General features: G+C 40.1%; 1 protein-coding gene across 1 annotated transcript; it reads left to right on the top strand.

Annotated features, from left to right (window-relative positions):
* The first annotated feature begins 5,252 nt into the window (after positions 1 to 5,252).
* Pat1 (Protein interacting with APP tail-1) lies at positions 5,253 to 24,974 on the top strand. The gene is made up of 9 exons (XM_069300105.1): positions 5,253 to 5,537; positions 9,506 to 9,619; positions 12,001 to 12,105; positions 13,421 to 13,581; positions 15,332 to 15,500; positions 16,049 to 16,189; positions 17,871 to 17,993; positions 18,109 to 18,233; positions 24,791 to 24,974. The coding sequence occupies exons 1-9, from the start codon at positions 5,397 to 5,399 to the stop codon at positions 24,957 to 24,959; spliced, it is 1,248 nt and encodes a 415-aa protein (XP_069156206.1). The 5' UTR covers positions 5,253 to 5,396; the 3' UTR covers positions 24,960 to 24,974.
* Positions 24,975 to 25,211: the final 237 nt, after the last annotated feature.

Raw genomic sequence — 25,211 nt, 5'->3', positions numbered from 1 at the left:
TCACGGATCATCCAATAAGAAGGCCAGCAGACTTCTACATGTTACCACTGCTAGGCTTAGGCTCGGCTACAAATACTTCTGTGAGTTTGCACCACCTGCTGACTTAAACTTCACTAAATGTAAACTTTATCAGCAGAACTATGCACATACTCTGCATTATTATATAATTGAATGCGAAAAGAAATCGTGGAATTGAGAAATAACGCTGTCAAGGGTGTTCAAGCAATGTCTTAGTACTTCATTCATAATGATGTACAACCAGAAATCTTAACTATCCAAAGTTTGCTTACTATTGGTGATGCATGCGCCTCACTTCTCCACACCCAGTTGGATGGGCGGAGAGCAGGATTAATGACTATGTAACTGACTCACCGCAGATGACGGGAGGACGGGAGACATCTCCCGTCACGCAGGGTGCAGTCGCGCCTCCACAGATCTCCAGTATCTTCTATTGATACTGGTAATGGCTCAAAAGGGCCACCACTTACGGGCTATTCATGCCCGTGCTACCTTTTGGGTGGCTTCATCTTCATCTTAACACATTCACAAAGGAGACATCTCCCGTCACGCAGGGTGCATTCGCATCTCCAGTATCAGCTCTTGATACTGGTAATGGCTCAAAAGGGCCACCACTTACGGGCTATTCATGCCCGTGCCACCTTTTGGGTGGCACGGCACGGGGTGGCGAGCCCGCAGATGTAAACTTTACGGGCTCACCATAGCCCTCACCATTTACGTGTCCATGTAGCACGGGCTCACCATAGCCCGTGCTAAATGGACACTTCGTCCTGAGTAGCTAAATCTGAAACAACAGATGTAAACTGTCTTGTATAGAGACTGTTCTTTGCCACGTCTTGAATATATTAATATATATGTGTGTGAGTGTGTGTACTCACCTAGTTGTGCTTGCGGGGGGGGGGGGTTGAGCTTTGGCTCTTTGGTCCCGCCTCTCAACTGTCAATCAACAGGTGTACAGGTTCCTGAGCCTACTGGGCTCTATCATATCTACACTTGAAACTGTGTATGGAGTCAGCCTCCACCACATTATGCCTAATGCATTCCATTTGTTAGCTACTCTGATGTTGAAAAAGTTCTTTTTAACGTTCTATGGCTCATTTGGGTACCACGGTACTCAGTTTCCACCTTTTTCCCCTTGTTCGCGTACCACCCGTGGTAAATAGTTTGTCTTTATCCACCTTGTCAATTCCTCTGAGAATTGTATAGGTAGAGATCATGTCTTCCCTATCTCTCGTGTCTTCCAGGGTCGTGTGGTTTAATCCAGCAAGTACTCCAGTATAGTACATGGAGGGATTTTCGTGTAAATCCTAGTCCGACTTCAGTAGAGAAGGGAACTATCAGGAGCAAACGCCAAGTCATTACAACTATATAGCATTTGGAAGGGGTCAGGATTAGGATTTGGGATGGGAAGGGGAGAAGGAATGGTGCCCAACCACTTTGACGATTGAGGATTGAACGCCGACCAGCAGAAAGCGAGCCGTCGCTCCACCGTCCATCCCCAAGAGATACAGAAGCCTCAGAAAACCCTCGTGTGTTCAATAGAACTGATTAATTGATTGATAAAGATTATGCCACCCAAGAGGTGGCACGGACATGAATAGCCCGTAATCAGTAGAACTCCAGGCTGCACTCCTTATACCATGTCGTGGTGGCGTGGCGTGTGCGTGGGAACCACCCACAGCATGGGTTCGAGCCCTCATCATGGCTCCTACGGATTTTCTCAGTAATAATAATTTAAATAATAACAACAATAATAGTATTATACGCTCTTTTCATCTTTATACAATATACACATGCCACCTCTTCATACAATTTATACATGCCTCATACAATACACACATGACGCGTCCCCATACAATATACACATGACTCATCCTCATACAATATACACATGTCTCATCCTCATACAATATACACATGACTCATCCTCATACAATATACACATGACTCATCCTCATACAATATACACATGACTCATCCTCATACAATATACACATGACGCATCTACATTCAATATACGCATGACGCATTCTTATACTCAATTCTGTTTTCCTTATAGGCTTGGCCTTATTTACGTAAAGGAAATGCAACATGCGTATATTGTATAAGGATGTAGTATACGTATATTGAATGAGGACGCAAGACGCATCCTCATTCAATATACGTATACTACATCCTTATACAATATACGCATGTTGCATTTGCTTTACGCAAGTAAGGCCAAGCCTATAAGGAAAACAGAACTGAGTCGCCTACGCCAGCCTTCTTTGAAAAATAAATTAAAAATAATTATAAAAACGTTAATAAATATATAATACAATACAAATTGTGTATAAAAAAGCTAAATATATAAATAAATAATAAATATAAATACATGTCAATAAATTGCAATTATATACACCCAGTTGTATATTCTACTTCTTTGTATATACTCACAGAATATACTTTGTTTAGGACTAAAATACACTTGCAGGTTAGTAACGTTATGGTGGCCTTAATAATAAGGGAAAGATAAAGTTGTATTAAGAACATTATCTTATTACTAATGCTCTCTATTATGAATCCTAATAACCTAGTGTAGCCTAGGCTTCTACCTTGCCTACCTTGAGGTTACCTTGAGGTGCTTCCAGGGCTTCCCCGCGGCCCGGTCGTCGACCAGGCCTCCTGGTTGCCGGACTGATCAACCAGGCTGTTGGACGCGGCTGCTCGCAGCCTGACGTATGAGTCACAGCCTGGTTGATCAGGTATCCTTTGGAGGTGCTTATCCAGTTCTCTCTTGAACACTGTGAGGGGTCGGCCAGTTATGCCCCTTATGTGTAGTGGAAGCGTGTTGAACAGTCTCGGACCTCTGATGTTGATAGTTCTCTCTCAGAGTACCTGTTGCACCTTTGTTTTTCAACGGGGGTATTCTGCACATCCTGCCATGTCTTTACCTGAAATGTAAAATATTCTAGGCTACATTAATTTCTCGGCTTCAAATCACTACTAATTATGGCACCCAGTATCTCCGAAGATGTTGAAGAGAGCTTCAGCGAAACGTATTCGTTAGCAATATGATTATTTAATTCTTCGTTGAATTAACATTGATTCAATGTTGAATTAACGTCGATTCAACGTTAAATTAACGGTGCTTCAACGTTGAAATAACGTTGATTCAACGATGAATTAACGTTGATTCAACGTTACTTAACGATGATTTACCTCATACAATTAGGAGGTTATAACTGTATAAATTAACGTTGATTCAACGTTGAATTAATGTTAACATTACTCGTAACTATTGTGTCCACTGGGTATATATATGGTAATTATATTATGGTGTAAACACCATTACCTGCAGGCAAGAATGTTGAAATGCAAGAATTCTGCCCGAAACTATATTTGCGTAATAGTGACTTTAGGCATTGTATGTACTAGCTCTATCTATAAATCCATCAATGTTTGTATCACACCTTGTATGTATGTACTTTACCTGAATAAACATTTGAATTTGAATGTAGGTGAGTCTGTCGTACAAATGTACTCCTATTATTTCCTTAATTCCCTTATTACCTTCATTATTATGTTATGTCCACATCTCCAGTATCAGATATTGATACTGATAATGGCTCCAAAGATCCTCCTCCACTTACGGGCTCATCATAGCCCCTAGCTGCTACATGGAAATTTTGTTCCAGTAGCTGAATCTAAAACAACAACAAAAGCTTTCACATGTATTATTATTTTCTTCCCACCTGTTGAAGTGAGAGGATTAATTCATTAGCGCCATCGTCTCTCATTAGTCTAATCGCCGAAGCTTCATTTATCTCTGAAATTCTATCCCCAATACTCTGTATGTTCACCCATAGCATCATTATCTCAGTAATAGTATTTCTTGGGTCATGAGAATAATCTTGGGATTATTCTCATGGCTTATTATTAACTCTCTCTAACTTGCTTAGTCTACCTTTACCAAAACAAGACATGATAAGGGGCAGCATAATCAGTAAGATATCTCACAGTTGTGATTACCATTGGAATGTGAAATGCAAAATATGATTAAAAATTGTTTACTGCATGGGGCTTGTGAGCCCTTTGAGGAACCTTAAGTAGATGAGCGTAGAAATGCCTAAGCTGCTCTAACCTTTCAGGATGTATTTCATTTTCTCGATAAACTTACTTCAACTTGAACTTTACGCCCCATTTAGATTATGCAGGTCAGTTTTGGTCGTCATTCAACAGAATGAATAAAAAATCACTAGATCGCGTCCAGCAAAGGATGGCGAAGTTAATTCCGCAAATTAGAAACCTTCCATATAATAAGAAATTGAAAAAGCTTAATTTACATTCTCTAAAATGACGAAAAGTTAAGGTGACATGATTAAAGTTAATAAGCAGATAAATGTGCATAACAAAAGAGTTTTAATAAGGTATTAAATATAACAACACATACCTAGAACACGAAACAATGGATATAAATTGGATAATTTCCGATTTATGAAAGATCTGGGTAAATACTGGTTTGGAAACCTTTACTTCTTATCTTCTCAGCTTTCACCTCCCATTTTTACCTTATATTTATTTATTTATTTATTTATTTATTTATTTATTTATATACAAGAAGGTACATTGGGTTTGTGAGAATACATAGCATAGTACAGTACTTACACTCTTGTAAAGCCACTAGTACGCGCAGCGTTTCGGGCAGGTCCTTAATCTAACAGATAATTTTAAGTAGGTAAATTCTATCAGAATTAATAAAATGATAACAAATACATTGCAAGAAAAAAAATGAGATGAGAGATTAGTAAGTATATTAAGGCACATTGGTATATTAAAGCTCTGATTGATTACATTGACAGCTTGATTGGTAATTTAAACAAGATTAATAGACACCATACAGCAGATTGACAGCACATATAAGAAGACAGCAATGATCACAATGATAAAGATATATGATAAAGGTTATATATATAATACCGTTCTCTACCTGTTAGTTTTTACACGACTCGATAATGGTCCTGTTGGACTGAAACGTCGTCACTACTTTTATTTGTTAAATTGTACTGGTATGTGTGTGCGCGCGCGTTTTTTGGGTGTCTAAACTAAAGAAGTTTCCCCCTCAATATATTAAAGTCGAGAATGTCCGTTTTCTTTACCCTGATTTATCTCCTGGGACGATCTATCATAATCTAGACATAACACACACACTAACAGCATCTCCACCATCGCAAGAAGAGATAAAAAAAACTCCACCAACAAAAACTGGGAAGAAGTTTGGAGTAGGAGCAAGAGCCAGAGAAGGGGGAGGAGAGTGAGGTGGACGAGCTGGTAGATGTCTCTTTGTTGACATTGATCAGCTGTGAGAAACTCCCGATGCCACAGCGGAGAAAATCATAATGGCCTCTGCATCCCTCCTCAAGTGGTTCCCCGGCACGCTCTACAACTCCGCCCTCAACGTAGTGGTGCTACACTACAAGAGCGTCAGCCACGAGCTCCGTATATTCCCGCCTTCGGTCCAGTTCGATGTTCTATATAAGGTTGGTGGTGAGTGGCTGTGTGTAGCGGTGCGCAGCTTGGAGGGCTTTATTTCTATTACTGATGGCTTGGTCACGGCTAAATGTCCCCCCACGGCAGTTGGTGACGGATTTGGATAATAAAATCCAAGATAATTTATCCAGTATAAGTGTCATAGTATTATTAATATATATATATATATATATATATTTTTTCGTGTGAACATTCCTCCAGACTCGTATGGAAAGTTAGTCCAGTCCAGATTCAAAAGGATTATTTGATTTGATTTTTCCACCATCAGTTTTGTAAACAATGAAAAAAATATTATTTCTTATTTAGAAGCCCCTTAATATTATTTTGTTGGTCTAGACTTGGATTAGACCTAGGTTGGGAGTAGGTCTATATGGGCTATAGCTAGACTGGAGGATTGGTCTAGGTGGTGTTTGGATAGCTCTCCTTGAACATAATTAGTGTTTTCTGTTGGCATATAATACCCTCATCTAACCTTGTATAATTACGGGCTATTCATGCCCATGCCACCGCTTGGGTGGCTTAATCTTCGTCTATCAGTCAATCTTTGTATAACCCAAGAGCTTAACCTATATGCAGATTAAATTGGTTGAACACAAGTAAAAAATGATTTTTTTTTTGGCTACTATGGATGGAATACTGTAGGGAATAATGAAAACTGAAGCAGAGTAGCCATAAACCTAATCTAATTTGTCCAAGGACTAATCGAGAAATCTTATGATTAATTTAGCATAATTTATTTATTTTTTTATTTATTTATTTATGCATATACAAGAATGTACATTGTGAATGTGAGGATACATAATATGGTAATTACAGTCTTGTAAAGCCACTAGCACGCGCAGCGTTTCGGGCAGGTCCTTAATCTAAGAAAATTTTAAGGAGGTAAATACTTGCAAAATTTATAGACAAAAAAATGATAACAGATTACATGGAATGAAAAAAAAAAAGATGAGAGAAAATTATAGGTACAGTATATTAAAGCACATAGGTAGCTATGATTGATTGCAATGACAGCTTAAAATGGTAGTTGACAACAAATTGGTAGGCACAATACAGCAGAAACAATATAAGATTGATTGCAATGGCAGCTTGAATGGTAGTTGACAAAAATTGGTAGTCACAATACAGCATATGGCTAGCACATAAAAGAAGACAGCAATGAACACAATGATAAGGTTGTTTGATATTACATAAAAATTATGAGATTGGGTACCACTAGGTACAGAGCAAATTTAAAGCTCAGTGTAGGAAACTAAATAGATGAAGTTAGGTACTTTTTGGTTTTGCTTTTAAATAAGGCAAAAGTTTTACAGTTTTTCAATTCACTAGGGAGTGAGTTCCATAGACTAGGTCCCTTAATTTGCCTAGAGTGTTTACACAGATTAAGTTTGACCCTGGGGATATCAAAGAGATATTTATTTCTGGTGTGGTGATAATGGGTCCTATTACATCTGTCCAGGGAGAGTTTCAGAGCATGGTTTGCATTTAAGAACAGGGTTTTGTAAATGTAGTTGACACAAGAGAATGTGTGGAGGGAGTCAATATTTAGCAAGTTTAGAGATTTAAACAAGGGAGCTGAGTGTTGTCTGAAAGCAGAGTTAGTTATTATTCTGATAGCAGATTTTTGCTGTGTGATGATGGGCTTAAGGTGGTTTGCAGTGGTAGACCGCCATGCACAGATACCATAATTAAGATAGGGGTAGATTAGTGCATAATATAGTGAGAGGAGAGCAGAGTTAGGAACATAATATCTGATTTTGGAGAGTATACCAACTGTCTTAGAGACTTTCTTAGTTATGTGTTGAATGTGGGTGCTGAAGTTGAGTCTCTTGTCTAGGAATAGGCCAAGAAACTTGCCATCATTTTTATTACTGATGTTAATGTTGTCTATCTGTAGCTGAATTGCATTTTATGATTTGCTTCCAAATAAGATGTAGTAAGTCTTTTCGATGTTTAATGTTAGTTTGCTCGTTGACATCCATAAGTGGACTTTTTTTAATTCATTATTCACAACATTATTTAGTGTATGTGGGTTGAGGTTTGAGTAGATAAGGGTAGTATCGTCAGCAAACAATATAGGTTTGAGAATATTAGAGACATTAGGCAGATCGTTTATATATATAAGAAATAGAAGAGGTCCTAAGATGCTGCCCTGTGGCACTCCAACGGTAATTGGTAGAGTGGAAGAAGTTGTATCATTGATGGTTACATATTGGTGTCTGTCACTAAGATAGGATCGGATGTAGTCAAGGGCAAGGCCTCGGATTCCATAATGCTGGAGTTTAAGTAAGAGGTAGTTGTGATTAACAGTATCAAAGGCTTTTCTTAGGTCAATGAAGAGTCCAATCGGAAACTCATTTTTGTCAAGGGCTGAGTAGATAATGTCAAGCAGACTAATGATTGCATCATTGGTACTCTTTTGGGACCGGAAGCCAAACTGGCAGGGGCTGAGTATGTTGAATTTTACGAGGTAGGAATAGAGCTGTTTGTAAATAATTTTTTCAAATATTTTTGATAGAATGGGTAGATTTGATATTGGTCTATAATTGTTTATGTCCGCCGGATTGCCTCCTTTATGGACTGGCGTTACTCTTGCTTTTTTGAGGATATCAGGGAAGGTGTGACACTCTATAGATTTGTTGAACAGTAGTGCTATGGGTGGGGCAAGGGCATGGGAGGCTCTCTTGTACACAATGGACGGAATTTCACTGGTGTTCCCTGCCTTGGTTTTTAGAGAGTGTATGATGGACACAACATCTGCCGGGCTGATTGGTGAAAGGAGAAGAGAGTTTGGATAGCTGCCTGAGAGATATGTGTTAATATGTGTCTGAGTCTGTGGGATTTTACTGGCAAGATTAGCACCAACCGATGAAAAGGAACTATTAAATTCATTTGCCATTTCTAAATCAGTTGACGGTATATCCCCATCCTTGTAGGATGGGGATATACATCCTTGTAAAATTTTAAGGAGGTAAATACTTGCAAAATTTATAGACAAAAAAAATGATAACAGTTACATGGAATGAAAAAAAGAAGATGAGAGAAAATTGTAGGTACAGTATATTAAAGCACATGGTAGCTAAGATTGATTGCAATGACAGCTTGAATGGTAGTTGACAAAAATTGGTAGGCACAATACAGCAGAAACAATGTAATGCATATACTAAGGTACGACAGAGTCAAGCTTAGCAAGCCATAATGTAGGACGGAAAACAGCATATGTTGTTTAAGATTCAGCTACTGGGAACTAAACATTCCAAGTAGCACGGGCTATGGTGACCCCGTAGTGGACTTACCTGGCACAGGAGTGGGGCTGTAACTGATGGAAGAGGGAAGGAGGTGAAGGCAATAAATAGGCAAGAGAGAGGTGAGGAGAAGAAAATCTTAAAGGAAGAAAATGCAAGGCAAAAGGTACGAAAAAGGTGTAATAAAGGGGATAGTAATAGGAATAAGAAAGGGATCGTAAGAGAAAACAAGGGAAAGAAAAAGAAAGAAGAAAAGAAAAAGAAAGATAAATGGAAGGGTAAGCTTATGTTAGGTCACGTTTGTTAGAAAGTTCTAATAAAGTTTGTTGTTGTCCCTTCACTGTCCCTTCACTGTCCCTTCAACAGGAAAAGGTGATGATAATCTAGTACATCATGGACCATTATCAAACAAGTGCTCTTGAGAAAGCACTGTTGCCTACTTGTTTCTCTCCTCTTGACTTGCTGCTGTCTCCCCCCCCCCCTCTCTCTTTATGTGCTATGTTACCTTCTCTGTTTACTTTGACAATGATTGGATTTGGGTGAAAATGTTGCTGCTTTTTTATGTCTGTTATATGTAGATTTAGTGTTTTTACGAGGCCACTAGTATTAGTGGGTCTCGGGTAAACTCGGTACAGTATTTATTTTTTTATGTTGATATTCTTCATATCTATAAAGTGTCTGTTCGACTGCAATTATGAATTTGAGCTTTGCAGCTGTACAAGTATGGGTGCCTGGCTGAGCTTCGTGGAGAGCTGTGCAGCCTGGATGTGCTCACACGGATGCTTAAGGTCGTCGACAAGAGGCACTTGCTGCATCACTGCTTTCAGGTGTGTGGGAAAGCATGTTATATTGTATTATTTATGCTGTTAAGAACTTATGATTAAAGGCTGGATGAGGGGTTAAATTTTAAATTGAAAGATCCGTTTATGTTTGTTTCCGACGCTGGAAATATTTAAGCAAATATCCATTAATTTACTCATTTATTTATTAAAATTAATTTTAATAATAATTTTAATCCTTGGTGTGGGGGATAGTATTTACTGTATTTAATTTTTAATTTTTCTATCTTGTGATTTATGAAAGATATCTTGGATACCTCTATACATAGCCTTAAACTTAATTTGTGGAGCATATTTTGAGAAAAATGTTGAAAAGTATAATATAGCAAAAAAAAGGCTTTTGATATTACATTATAAAATATTACAAATATCACTTGTTCAATCAATATGTTATCCACAATTTATGACACTGCTAATAATCAAGCACCTTCAGACTCTGGCAGTCCTTCCTAAGCCTAATGTACATTATATACAGTACTGTGTATTATATAAATACTTTCACTCCCCCTCTTAGGAACTGCTACCACCCAGTCTCGTATCTTACTATATCCGGTGTGTAGTTCATGCTCACTCCTCACCTTCTCTTGTACACATCGTGTTGATCCTAGTGAGGGTGGGCACCATTCCTTTACTCCGCCCTCATTTCCCTGCTCTTTCATCATGTCCCTTCCAGCTTTATGGTTTCTCCTAATAATTACCTTACCTTCCCGTCCTGCCACTTCTACCTTTGAGTTCTACTTATCTCTCGATTTATCCTAGTGCTTGCCCAGAAGCTTATTTCTTGGTGACCAGGCTCCTTCCTTGTCGGAGTTCAGGTAAATCAGGTGACCTGTTCAGGGTCTTACCTTGAGGTACTTCCGGGACTCAGCGTCCCCGCGGCCTGGTCGTCGACCAGGCCTCCTGGTTGCTGGACTCCTGTGGTAACTCGTGTCTGGAATCTTTCCACCCCTGTTGAGTGGCATAACTGTCTAGTGTGATATGTTGGGATGCCAATCCCAGTTCTTGGATCTTATTTACCATTGATCCTGCTGGGATCAAGGCTGTTTTCATCTGAGACACTGCAACATTGCTTTGGTTTAAGCACCAATGTCTCGGATAAGCTTTATTTCCTGCCACCAGTCTTATGATTTTTTGTACTGAAATTTCAGGATTGGCTTTCACAGTTTCCAGTTTTTCCTTTGCAGTTGCAGGGTTCTCTTTATTTTGAAGATGATCTAACCTTTCTTATTGACTAGACCACCGAGTTACCTTCGCAAGAGATGTTTAATATTCAGGTGCTTCAGTTCCGTATGTCCATTAGCACTTTCGCCCGGGCATGACGCAGCATTGCGTCATCCGTTTACTGGCGGTAATTCCGGGGATGACGCAGCATTGCGTCATCCACTTTAAATAATCGCCAAAAATCAGGTTTTTATCCTATTTTTTTGGGACTGGTTTTAAAATGCGCGCCGATGTCTTCCCATTTTCTTTGTTGAGCCTCATGGCCCTCAGGCAGCTTGTCACATGCTGTGGGCCCATTGTTTTCGCTCCACTGTTGTGACCAATGTCGCCTCCCCTCGCATCTCAAATGTGTGAACATTTCGGCTATTTTCCGTGGCTATATTTCTTACTGCGGCTTTAGAAACTATCTACGCTTACTCCACGATGGATAGTGATCATCAACAAGGCCCTTCCAGGAAGAAAATTGCGAAAGAAAGGCTTGAAAAGGGCGGGAATTAGGAGTGTAGCTGGAAGGCGGCTGAGCACTCACTCGCGGCTAACGCGTGGCCCGTCTTCAACTCGTCGGCGGTTGGAGCGTGACCAGGTTTTTTATTTTATATGCTAATGTTCCTCTAGATAATTCTATTGCGAACCCATTGAGACCAAAATGAAAGACTTAGGATAAAAATTGAGGTGACCAGAGTGAAAATAGTGAAAACATTTTATCGCGTTTGCGTGCTCCTGGGTAACTCGTTCGCACTTTCTCTGTTTGCTGTGGGTAATTAGCCGGGCTTTTGGAGTTTATATGCATTTAGTGCTGTAGAGAATTCTATTGCGAACACAATGATACCAAATTTAATCTCGTAGGACGAGAATTAAGGTGACAAAGTTGAAGAGAGTATACACTTTTCAGAATTTACGCACACTCCCGTGACACCCTGGGTCCCATATCGCACAGTTGAGGGGTGGCGAGCGGGGTGCACCAAAGTGTTAAGAGCCTGGCTTTCCATCCTTCACCTTTTGACTCTTGAATGTTACAACTTGATGACATTCTAACTGATTTGTATTTCTTATTCTTATTACTTATTAGGAATGATTGGGCTTAAGTAGGTGAAAATTAATATTCAAAATACTGTACTAATGTCATATTTTGATCTATGCTGTCACAGGCCTTGATGGACCAGTCACTAGGGGATCACAGCAGTAAAATATCATCTATATTATCTCAAGCATATGTTGAGAAATGTAATCAAGATACTATTTTTGATCAGCAAGTAAGTAAATAAATCTCTCTCACTTTATTTTGTTTTGGACCACTTTGGCAGTATTTAAGAAGTTAGGCTATGTTGATTCTTTGGCATTTTTTTTTTTTTGAAATTTTTGTTAGCTATTAAAAATATTAGTTTTTGTATTATTAAGTTTGCAATATGTTGCACTTAGAAAAAACCTTGTAAGCCAATGGCCTCCTGTGTGCTCCGAGATTCTATACGAAACGTTTGAGGATTGCTCTCGCTAGCTCAGACATGCAAGATTACAGGAAAGAAACAGAAATAAATATGAGACATGCAAAAGGAGATAAAGTTATTAAATTTAGGAAAAAAAACACTAAAAGGGCAATTTGGAAATTGATATAATGTTACAGATCGTTTGGTTGGCAATGTTACTCTTACCTGAGGGGCTTTAGGAAAGAAAAATATATCCAGGGTTGAATGTAATTAAATGCCTTCTGGTGTGTTCCCTCAGTTGTTCCCTGAGTCTAGCTGCCTGGTTAGCTCCAGGGAACCACTGATGGGGCCCTTCCAGAAATCCATTAATATAATGAACCACCTCTTTTTTCTGGTGGGTATCTGGTAGCTCCCTGGAAATAACCATGGCAGCTAGCCTCGGGGGAACCACCGAGTGAAGCCTTTCCAGAAAGAGTTCTTGGTTATGTTTATAGTTTTGTATTAGTGGAGTAGCCACAGAATTGATTGTGGCAATTTAAATAGTGTTAATAAAACACTATTATTATAAGGAGACGTCTCTCCTTGTATCCTATATCCTCTTTCGTCTAAGGAGAAGAGAGAGGTATCAAATAATATATACATGGAAGATACTTGAAAACCAGGTGCCAAATTTGCACAGTAGAATAACAACATACTGGAATGAAAGATATGGAAGGAAATGCAGAATAGAACCAGTGAAGAGTAGAGGTGCCATAGGCACAATCAGAGAACACTGTCTGAACATCAGAGGTTCACAGCTGTTCAACACCCTCCCAGCAAGCATTAGAAATATTGCTGGGACAAACGTGCATATATTAAAGAGGCACTTAGACGAGTTCTTGCATGAAGTGCCGAACCAACCAGGCTGTAGTGGATATGTGGGCCTGCGGGCTGCTCCGAGCAACAGCCTGTTGGACCAAGTTATCAGAAATTGAGCCTGGCCTCAGGCCGGGCTCGGAAGTAGAAGAACTCCAGAACCATCTCTAGGTATGCTCCAGGTATTGTTTTGATGGGTTTTTGTTTTGATGCATGTGCATGACTTTGTAATTTGTCAAAACTTATGTTGTGGCCAATTGATGCAACGAACCATTGTTCTATTTTTCAGCAAATAGACAACCTAGTATTGCAAGGACTGGCAGTATCAGCGTTTTTAGCAGAGGCCGGATGGCTGCCAGATGCGGAGAGCATCCTGACCTCGTGCCAGGGCCTTCTTGCGAACTCCGTCGAACCCCAACAAATGACTCGGGCCCTCGAGTGCTGCCACAGGTGAGGAGCTGCATCTTTTGTTAGAGTGAAACGTTGAGGCAAAAGATGTTATTGCATGTAATTTATTGAGATAAATTCCACATTGCTGGATATTTAATAGGAAAGATTTTTTCTCTGGTTAAGAATTTATTGAGGTGCCTTGGTGTGTTAGGAACCAGAGAAGATTTTGCCAGAAATATTCACACACGCACAGTCTTCTGCTATTGTGCAATAAGATGAGGAAAGAGCTTTTGCTTTTGGAAATTAATAGGCAGCATTTTTGGTATTGAAAATTAACATAAAATCTTATAACTTTGTGAGTTAATAGAGAATAATAAAGTTTGATTTATTAAGACTTGTATTGCATATTTTATTTTTTTGGGCAGTTGTACAGTAATAAATTAGCACAGTAATTGTACATTAAACGGCTTCAGTGTTGCTTGTGGTGGAGTTGACTTAACATTAACAGACACGTGTGCTGCTTAACGGTTAACACGGATCACATTTTGCCATTGAGACTGGGTAGACGAGTGTAATCCGGTGAAGAAGACACTCAAGTGCAGACCAGAGTTCTTGGCTTCATTTAATGTTTCACTGTTGTTCCTTTCTCGTTGATTCTCAGTTGGGCTGACATATACCGCTATCTAGCGGTGCTCAGGTAGGGCAGAATAATATGTCGGACAAAGTAACAGGTTTGTTGTTAAATAAGAACTGGTTAATAATAATTGTGTTACTTATACTGTAAATAAAAACCAATGACAGAAACTAAATATAATTGAAGAAATTAAAGAAAGAAAGAGGAGTGCAGTAAATTGTCACATGGCCAAATACAGTACTATCTTTCTTTGCTGTAATTATAATCATACATAGGCTTAACACAGTTAGGATCTAAATATTAACACATTGATAGCAATAATAATATTCAATTAAAAAAGATAATGCAGCCTATAAAATCCTCCGCTACAGTGTTATCCTTGCAAGTCAGTCATCAAACAAAATCATTGTGTAAATTTGTTATTGATCACTTTCTCACATCTCGCAGAACCTCTCTCACTTCACAGTGTCCCTCTCACTCCCCAGTGCCCCCCCTCTCACTCTGTAGAGCCCCTCTCACTTCACAGAGCCCCCCTTCTCACTGCACAGAGCCCCCCTTCTCACTGCACAGAGCCCCCCCTTCTCACTGCACAGAGCCCCCCCTTCTCACTGCACAGAGCCCCCCTTCTCACTGCACAGAGCCCCCCTTCTCACTGCACAGAGCCCCCCTTCTCACTGCACAGAGCCCCCCTTCTCACTGCACAGAGCCCCCCTTCTCACTGCACAGAGCCCCCCCTTCTCACTGCACAGAGCCCCCCCTTCTCACTGCACAGAGCCCCCCCCCCCCTTCTCACTGCACAGAGCCCCCCCCTTCTCACTGCACAGAGCCCCTCCTTCTCACTGCACAGAGCCCCCCCCCCTTCTCACTGCACAGAGCCCCCCCTTCTCACTGCACAGAGCCCCCCCTTCTCACTGAACAGAGCCCCCCTTCTCACTGCACAGAGCCTTTTTTGTTTGTTTTTTTGTTTGCCTCATTAACAAGACATAGAATAGTGCTGAATGGCATTTAAACACCTATTTGTAGCAGACAAAAAAAGGGTGACACTATATATATTGTGTTGTGCCAGTTTAGTCAGTATTTTATGATTTGTTATTTTAAATGTGAACTGTAAAAGTAGCAAGTGTGTGTGAAGAATTATTTAAACTTTGGGATAATAAGAAACAACTTTTGCTTCAGATTACTACATGTACAGAACGGGTACTGTAGATTTGAGGAAGCGGAGCGGACGTACAACCAAGCAATGCATTTGGTTAAGCAGCTGCAGCTGGTGGGAGCATCGCCCAACCTTGCTTCTCTCTACTCCGAGTTTTCGACGCTGTACATGCTAAGGTCAAACTATGCAGAGGTGAGTCTTTTCGTGGAGAGGCTAACTTTCCCCTTTTAACTTTCGTCATTGATATTGTTTCTCGTGAAGGACTTGTTAGAAAGTTCAAACGGGTTAAAAAAACACATGGCATTGGGAGGGGTTATCCTAAGTTGGATTAGGGCATGGTTCTTTCCAAGAAAGTAGGGTTATCATAAATGCAGTTAAGTCTTGAGTGGGGAAACTGTTGCAAGTGGAGTGCCACAGGGCTCTGTCTTGCAACCTTTGTTCATGTGTCAAGTTATATACACAGTATAAGCATAAAAAAATCAGAATTTTGCATCTCTTGCTGCACCTCATGTATGCTGCTAGAAATGGATCCAGATTTTCAAGTGTGTGGGAAGGAGTTGAGTGAAGGTTAAGGCAGGAGTGTATGGGAAGGAGCTGAGTGAAAGTTGAGGCAGGAGTGTATGGGAAGGAGCTGAGTGAAGGTTGAAGCAGAACTGTGTAGGCAGGTGAGTGAAAGTTAAGATCTTTTGCTAGTTTCAGAACCATTTAAATACATTACAACATGGTGTTCACTTTTCCAGGCATATAGCTGGAGTGTGAAAGCTCTACAAGCATTGGTTGCTAATTTCCCCAAGCCGCCACTCATTGATGTTCTGAGACAGTCTGCAAAAGCGTGTGTTTTGAAACGGGAGTTTAAGAAGGCTGGACTGCTAATTAAACAGGTGAGTATTTAATGATACTACCCATCTTGTGTGTACCGTACATAAACGAAGGAATGAAAATTGTGTTTTGCATTATCACTTTATTTTTAGAACGCCAAAAAATGGCAGCTCATGTGAATTACAGTATCACACAGAATATAAAAATATTTGGGTCCAGTAAATGGTACGAACTAAATCTGAATTTTGCTAACTGTTATGCCTTTTATTATGCCTCTTGAGTTTCTTTTTTATGCTCTTAATAGTTGAAGTCAATCACATATCTTCAAATGAGGATTATTCATTTTGAGAGGCCACAAAAAAATGTCAAAATACAGATATTTCATAATATAACACAAGAATGCAACCCATCCTCCTCTTTAGATAGTATCTATTGTGATGATCGTCAATAGTCATGAATTCATACGTACTGTATTTGGCTTTTAGATAGTAGTATACTGACTAGTAAGGAATTCTTAAAAAAAAAAAAAAAAAAAAATGAACCTAAAAAACAAACTTAAATATTCCTAGACCTAGTATAGCGCACACATGTACTATATTAGGCCTCAGATATTGTGTATTAGGTCTAAGAAGGTTAGGTTAGGTTAGTTTAGTTTGTCTTTGCAACACAAGTAAAAAAATAGTTTTCCGGTTTATTCAACTCAATAGTGTCAATTTTTACTTTCCAATTTCGTTGTTGTCGGTATATGTACTATGGTCCTCATCGTTACTATAAGTACTGTACAACCAGAACAGGAGGATGGGCTCCAAGAATGATAAAAGCTAGTTATTGATAACCTTGCTTATGTCTGTTTATTCATTACATAGATTAAATCTAAGCTTATCCTTCATAATGTTCATTAAAATATTAATTTTTCTTCCAAGATACTGTATATTTATATAATAAAATGTCTGACTGTAAACAAATGAACAAATCCATAAGGGCCGTGACGAGAATTCGAACCTCGTCACGGATGTGGATTTGTTCATTTGATGCATCACACAATTGTGATTTCTGAGTGTAATGAAGTAAGGGCGAAGAGGGAGAATGGCCTATTGACATTAATCGAAGTGCATGGGGGGAGTTGTGTAAAACCCTGGTTTGTGCCTCGGAGAGGCTGCAGGATCCAGTAAGTTCAGTAGAACTTCGGTTTCAACTCCTTTTGACCATGTCATAGCTCAGTCGATTAAGGCAGCATCTGGGATGCTCTTGGACGCAGGTTCAAATCCTCGTCACTGCCCTTGTGGATTTGTTCATTTAATGCATCACGCAATTGTGATTTCTGTGTGTAGTGTGTCTGTATATGTACACGATTGAAGGCCAGATGCTTAGGGCTAGCCTCATTAACCTTTGAAGGGTGACTGGTGGATATTAGGGAATTGTCATAAGTAGATCTAGGGAAGCTTCCACTGCAACTCCCGTGAAGTTGGAGTCCATAAAGTTTCATCATCTACTCAAAATATCACAGAATTTAAATACTGACATATAAATTGCATGTTCTGCTGGCAGATTTGGGTGCATCCACCACATGAATGTCATGGGCTTTTGTGGTCAACCCAGAGGCTGCCTGGTACTGCATCTAGTAGGATATAAATTTTTACACTTTCAGGATAAATGATTAAAATTGTTATGCTCTCTGTGTAGAGTATGCAGCATTATTTTACATGTATAAATATATAATACAACGGATATTCTTTTTTCAAGGCTGTTATGATTGCAACGGAAGTTTTTGGTGATAAACATCCAAAGTACGCTGACACGCTCATAGACTATGGTTTTTACCTCCTCAACGTAGATGCTATAAGTCAAGGGGTACAGGTGTATCAGGTGAGTCAGGTTATTTATGTACACAGTTTGTGTAAAATGAGTATGATATTGGGTGCTCCTAATGTAATTTAATATTTTGTTGATGCTGCGGCTAACATTTGCCATTGTGTTTCAGACTGCACTAGATGTCCGCCAGAACGTTTTTGGAGGCATCAACTTGCATGTAGCCATCGCTCATGAAGATTTGGCATATGCCTCTTATGTCCACAATTATGCATATGGAAAATTTACTCATGCCAGGTAATTAATTTAATCAAATTTTTGTGTGTGTGTATTATTTGCTTCAAAATTTGTCATGATTTTGTAGCTGATTTTGGGTTTTATGTTTTGCTGAGATTCACCTACTGTGTATTCCAGTGAGGCTGTGGTCTTCTGATCATCTATTCATTTACTTGCAGAAAAATTTAACAATAAAGGAAACAGCAGAAGGCCTTTTGGTTAGTACTATGCAGCTGCTATCTATAACCACCTGTAACATTATGACAGGTTGGGCAATAAACACACAATATTTTAAATAGATGTATGTTTAATGTATATGGTTATAGCAGCGGTTGATGAGTGGCATTACAGTATCATAATCAGGCGAGCTGGGAAGTAAAACTGTAGAGTGCAGGTGTCATCATAGATGGCAAGTCGTGATTGTAACCAAACCATGTCTGTGGTGGAATGGCTAGATGTGGCAGATTAGAGGTTTTCCTTCTACCTGAGAATGCCTAGATGCATGTTGTTGTTGTTGTTATAGATTCAGCTACTCGGAACAAGTTCCAAGTAGCACGGGCTATGGTGGTGACTGTTGGATATAACTTACTTGGCACAGGAGCGGGGCAAATAGCACAGGCTATGGTGAGCCCATAGTGGACTTACCTGGCACAGGAGCGGTGGCGTCTGGCCTAGATGCAGTGGTCAGACGGCTTTATATCCCTGTCCACCTGACTTGCTTTAAAGCAAGGCTGCTCGTTAATTGGTTGATGGGAAATTGCTTTGTAGTACAGTACATGGAATTCTTGAGAAATGTGTGGATGTCATTTGTAATACTGTATACAGAATTCCTGGAATGCTTAAATTACTGCTACATTATTTCTAATGTAGATGCAACACCTCCAACTCGTTTATACGAGTCTAATCTATGCTTGAAACACTGCAGGGATCCTTTGTTTATTATGTTACCTGGTAATTTGTTCCATCAATCACCACCTTGTTTTCAAACTAATAGTGTGTCATTACATTATGTTTGTCATTTGTCATTAGTTTGTCTTGTCATTGTCAGTCATTACAGTAACATGACTGAACAAAGGGCACAGCATCCATAGCACTGTTTCAAGAGCTTAGGAAGTGCAACACTTGGATGAGAAAAAGGATTAGTAAAAGTTATTTAAAACAGTTCTGTATACAACAAATTTAAAGGAAAGCTGTAATTTGTCTGCTCAAACAATTGCACATTCCACTCCTGCTATTGTGGGGGACAGCCCAAGGTAACACACGACTGACTGTTACCATGAACATTAACCAAATGTCGAACTGCAAGAACTTGGTTAGAACGCTAAAACTCCCGAGCCCTAATATCGGCCCAGGACATGTTGGAGAAGGCTGCTAACACTGCAGCTTACTTGCGAACATCATGGGACAGGAGGGTAAACTCTAGCTGACTAGGTTTGATGACATTGCGGATGATCTTGGAAATACGATTGTATTTCCCAGAGCGCCTTTGAACAGGGGAACAAGTAAACAGGGTCAACCAACAAAGCATCTACTGAGGCTGAACCAGTGTCACGGCCTTACTTGGCCCGTAACTCGGGTTCTTTTTGTCTCTCTTTCTATAGAGCCTTAATGCCACAGTCACACATCCAACCCCAAGTCAGGGTAAAGTTATCAGGAAACTGAGCAGTAATATTCAACCAAAATGGTAAAAGGGGGTAAGGGGGGGGGTTAACCAACACTAGACAAAGCCATCACTAAAATATACTTCAATATTATATTCAAGTAACCATTTACAGGAAATATAAACCAATATCCATACATTACAGATAACACCATATGTGTCACTTTCACACAGGACACCACTAAAAACCTATGTGATCTTCTGCCATGGTTAGTCGTCCTCCTAGCACAACACTAAGGGCTCCTTCTCTTGAGGTTTATCTTGAGGTTATCTTGAGATGATTTCGGGGCTTTTTTAGTGTCCCCGCGGCCCGGTCCTCGACCAGGCCTCCACCCCCAGGAAGCAGCCCGTGACAGCTGACTAACACCCAGGTACCTATTTTACTGCTAGGTAACAGGGGCATAGGGTGAAAGAAACTCTGCCCATTGTTTCTCGCCGGCGCCTGGGATCGAACCCAGGACCACAGGATCACAAGTCCAGCGTGCTGTCTGCTCGGCCGACCGACTCCACTCTCTCTGTGTGCCTTTCTTCTGAGGTACTCACACTGGCGAGTCTACTTTTCCAACAATTTACTGGCCAGGCCTCCAAAGTATCATCACAGTGTCTCAACACTAACTCCAACAACACGCTGGCTGACTTCCTCCCAAGGCTAAACTGCTACCAAGACTTAATTTAGAGGACAGATAGATGTCAACTCCTCCTACGAACACAACAGGGCCACCCAGGATTCATTGTTTTCAACACCAATAGCTTGCTGCTAAGAGGACAGTAGCATTCTAGGTGGCAATTCTTTTGACCATGTCGTGGTACAGTTGACTAAGGCGCATCTGGGAACATCCTGTGTGTAGGTTCGAATCCTCATTACAGCCCTTGTGAATTTGTTCATATATAAGTATACTTTAAGTGATAAAACCCTCATCTGGTCCCCATTCAGTAAAAACAACCTAAAGAGACAAAGAAAATAGTTTGAAATTTGTGAATAACTCGGTCAAAAAAAGTCACAAGTTTTGGCACCTGTGGCTGATTTACATGTCAACCAATTTTGTTCCAACTTCACATTCTTAGTGAAGGGTATGTATTCTCCAAGATGTAGAAGCCACAACAAAATCAGATGAGAAAGAGAGAGAGAGAAAAAAAAATATCCCCCCTCCCCAAAGAATTTGGTGGACATAAGAAATATTGCCATTGGGCAATGTATTTATATAATATATAATAAAATACAGCAAAATAACATGCTTACTCATTATTATTTGTGTGAAATTTTGCCCTCCAGGTGGCATTCGGCAACCCTGGAAGTCACCAACTGCATATCCACTTTGTGGACCCTCCTTACTACTGCTCTTCTTCTTTGTGTGTGTCGGACAGGTGCTTGCATCTCTTTATCACTGCATTATTCATGAGTTCCACTAACTAAGAAGTGTTATTCTTATCATCAGTACCAATTGCAAACTTTTTTTTTTTAATTCATATAAAGTCCATTTCTTAACATACTGTATTGGGATGAAATTTTCATGCCAAATAATGCTAGATTTGTTTAACTTTTTATACTATATTTCATATTTTGACGAATATTTTTGTGCACCCAACCCCTTAATTGCGATGTCTAATGTTAAAGGGATTTGCAATAGGAAGCACAGCAAATCTGCGTGAGACACCAAAGAAAAATGCCGGAAGTTGGAAACCTCCAGAAATACAATGATTCATAGTTACCGAATGGAACCATGATCCAAACTGAAGGGGCAGCATACACATACATAGAAAGTGAATATGAAAATGTATCCCTCCTGAAGCAAAAGAGAGAACCAAGGTCCAAGAAGGATTGAACAGCACCCATGGACTCTCCTCGGTCTTTCCCCTCGGCCCCAAAAGCCTGAAATGAATGCTCAGGATAGAGCCATAATCCTTGTCCAACATTTGTGACAGAAAGGTATTCTCCAAAGGAGAAGGCTCAACTGCCTCCACTTTTGATGTAGATGCCTCTACCCCCAGAGAAGGTCGAGCTACATCCAGAGCTAAACCCTGCCCCGACTTTGAAACCCTTAGATGCGATGCTTTGGAGCCCGGACCAGGAAGGGAAGACCAGAAGCAGTGTGTGAGCCACACCTGCTGGAAAAGGAAGAGGAGGTGCAGACTTAATCCTGTTGGAGATTACCAACACCTCCAATTCTGGGTCCATAAACACCATAGGAGCCAACATCAGGGTGTCCAACTGATCAGTATGCTGTGAATGCCTGACCCTAGCAAACCTATCTTTCAAAATGGCAGCTGCCTGAAAAGCCTCTGCATTGAAAGCTGAATCAGTTAAAACCGAGACCCAGAGAGAACAAACCTCATAGGACTCGTGGTTGTAGGTGTCACAGACCTAGCAGGCAGCATGATGGAGACAGTGACCATTGTCTGGTAGCAAAGATGATGGGAACCCTTCAAAATCACACACAGTAAGCATGGGATTGACACACCGAAAAAAACCTGCCAATAACCTGCGGGGGGATTACTAGGGCTAGAAGGCAGTTAGTTAAGCCAAGCACCTAGGCACTGAGGCCATTCAACAGAGAGAAATGCCTCATGCAGCCACAACAACCCAACTACAACTAGCGGCAGCATGCTGTATAACACTCACACGAGTCTTAGCAGGCCCCAGCAACACCAATAGAACTTCCCCAGCCAGTGGACCCAAACAGCAGTCAAAGACACTTTAATATCCCTAGGTGAGGCTCTCCACCCCAGTGGCCTGGTGCCTCTGGCAAACTCCGAAACACACCAGAGAAGATAGCTCAGTCAGTGCAGGGGTTGTGCTAGCAGGTACCCTGCGAAGGAATCCCAAGTGCATGCACCACAAAGCCAAGTCCACACACAATAAGCTCGATAGAAAACTAGCACATGAAGCAAATACTAAAATAATAGAACAGAGTACCAAGCAAATGGCCCCCCCACAGGAACTAGTTCAAGGATGGCAAACACTTAGCTTGAAGCAGCAGGGCTTGTACATCTGACTGACTCAGGGAACAGTAGTGTCCTCTGGAGCATCAGCAAAAGAACAGAGTGAGAAGATGGCTGCATGCATGAGCCAGGCCATCTGGTGGTGGCATTCAGTACTATTGGTCTCACGGTAATTTTGAATGTTTTCTTGTTCTGTGTGAATTATTTGCAGAGTTGTTTGGCAGTTTTGAGGCTTTGGTCTTTGTTTACCTTCCCGTTACCTGTAAATTGGTGGCTTTCTCAATGTTTTTCCGGTGTTGTGGAACTTGTTCACTCTGCCTTTGTGTGGGGGTTAGGTTTTGGCTGTGGTCCCTGGTAGGCCAGACAAGAACTTCCACATCTGATATGACCCAATTGCATGGAGCAATATCAGCGAGTTAGCTTCAGGGAGCCACTGAGGGACACCTCCCTTCAAGAAATACATTCTTGCCCTACCCTACATACCTAATGAATTTGTACATCCTTGCCCTAAACTTTAAGCTTCCTGAAATCAAATCACTTTATGTAAAGAAGGTATTGGTTCACATGCCTTACACTTCCCTATAATTTTAAATAATGTATGAGCCTGGTTATCCTAATCCTGAACCGAATATTTGGGTTATCTTGCTAAAATCGCAACCTGTTAATTTTCTGGCAAGACTTTGCCATATCCAGACAGAAAGCCAGATAACCAGAGACTACAGTACATAAACTTTCAAGAAGTGCACATTTCAAGATCTATAGTATCAAACAAGAAGACAAATTACAGTACAAGAAGTTAAGTTGAAGTTTCTGTTTTAAATTATATTTTTGATTTATAGTGGTACCTCAGTTTCCGTAGTTAATCCGTTCCCAGAGATGGTACGAAAACTGAAAAATGCAAAAACTGGAACAAATTCCCCCCCCCCAAAAAAAAAATGTAAATTGAATTAATCTGTTCCACACCCTCAAATATATTAACTAAAAATTACATTTAATACAGAATAATACTCTTAAGTACCTTACCTTTATAGAGGACGCTTGTTGGCTTTTGGAAGACAGTGAGGAAGGGGTAAGGAGGATCAGTGTTAGTGTTTGGAAGAGGAGTCCCCTTCCATTATAACAACAGTGAGGACATTTGTAGGGTACTCTCTTTTACATTTTGCAGGCATACCAATAGGACCTGGTTGTGGTTCACTTCTTGTTTGTCTTACTAAGAATCTGTCTATAGACACTTGTTTTCCCTACATTTGTAGTGAGACATCACATTGTCTTACTATGAATGATCTCTTGTTTTTCCTCTATCATCATCCTCACAACTATTTTCTTAGGTTGAACATTACCACTGATTTTCTTGGAACCCATGGCATAATATATATTAGAACTTTTATGTTCAGAAATAAAAAAAAAAGCACAGAAACAATGAAATTCTTCACAAAGAATCCAAGCGCGATCATCACTAGGCGGGAGACACTGGTAAACTGAAGTGCCACGCTTGCGGTGGACCCATATGTGTACAGTATAAACAAACTCCAAAAACCGGGGCAAACAATGAGTACGGATTCAAATTTTTCAGAGAAATTGAGTACGAATACCGAAAAATACGAGAACAGGGGCATACAAAACCGAGGTTTCATTGTACTCGCATAGTTGTGCTTGCAGGGGTTGAGCTTTGGCTCTCTGGTCCCGCCTCTCAACTCTCAATCAACTGGTGTGTGTGTTTGTGTGTGAAAATTTGAATTATGTTGGTTGCGATTCAAAAATTTTTGAATATGGTCATTTTTGAACTTACCCGGTAAGAATTTTGCTTATCTGGCTTATCTGGTGAGGGGGTCCTTTCCATGTAGTCTGGATAAGTGAGCTTAGTCATTATTATTGAAACAGTACTAAATGAATAAGTTGCATTTTCAGTACAAACAGCAGTGTTATTTGAGGCGATGCTTAAAGAATTTTTTGTTTAATTTAAGGACTTGTTTTTCAGAACACACGCTGAAAGAGCAATCGAATTGATGCTCCGTCTCCTGCCAGATGACCATCTCCTTCTGTCGTCAAGCAAGAGAGTAAAAGCGTTGATATTAGAGGAAATGGCTATTGATAACCCTAACAAGGATGTTGGTGAGAGCAATTGTTTGATGTATTGTGAGAAATGACTTGAGGATATTTATTTTGCACTAGCTGCTACCTTCTCCCAAGAATCATGTGTGGTGTCTGTATTAATTTGATATTAGTTGTAATGATTCCCTTTAGATCAGATGATGTATGCACCATACAGCTGTGATGGTCAATATTATTGAATTCTTCCATTGGTAATTTTTTCCTGTATTAGTCTTCAAATTGTTGTACTGCTTTTCTTCACAGGTAATTCTTCCAATATAATAATGCCATTAATTTGCATGGGAAAT

Source organism: Procambarus clarkii, chromosome 43 (assembly GCF_040958095.1).
Source record: "Procambarus clarkii isolate CNS0578487 chromosome 43, FALCON_Pclarkii_2.0, whole genome shotgun sequence".
NCBI classification, from domain to species: domain Eukaryota; kingdom Metazoa; phylum Arthropoda; class Malacostraca; order Decapoda; family Cambaridae; genus Procambarus; species Procambarus clarkii.
This window is presented reverse-complemented; position numbering and strand designations above follow the sequence as displayed.

What these genes read in the sequence shown, in the direction of transcription:
- Pat1 (XM_069300105.1), top strand. Translation starts at nt 5,397, where the DNA reads ATGGCCTCTGCATCCCTCCTCAAGTGGTTCCCCGGCACGCTCTACAAC. An exon ending in ATACTATTTTTGATCAGCAA is followed by an intron (nt 12,106 to 13,420) that starts GTAAGTAAATAA and finishes TCTATTTTTCAG; the next exon opens with CAAATAGACAACCTAGTATT. An exon ending in CTGGACTGCTAATTAAACAG is followed by an intron (nt 16,190 to 17,870) that starts GTGAGTATTTAA and finishes TCTTTTTTCAAG; the next exon opens with GCTGTTATGATTGCAACGGA.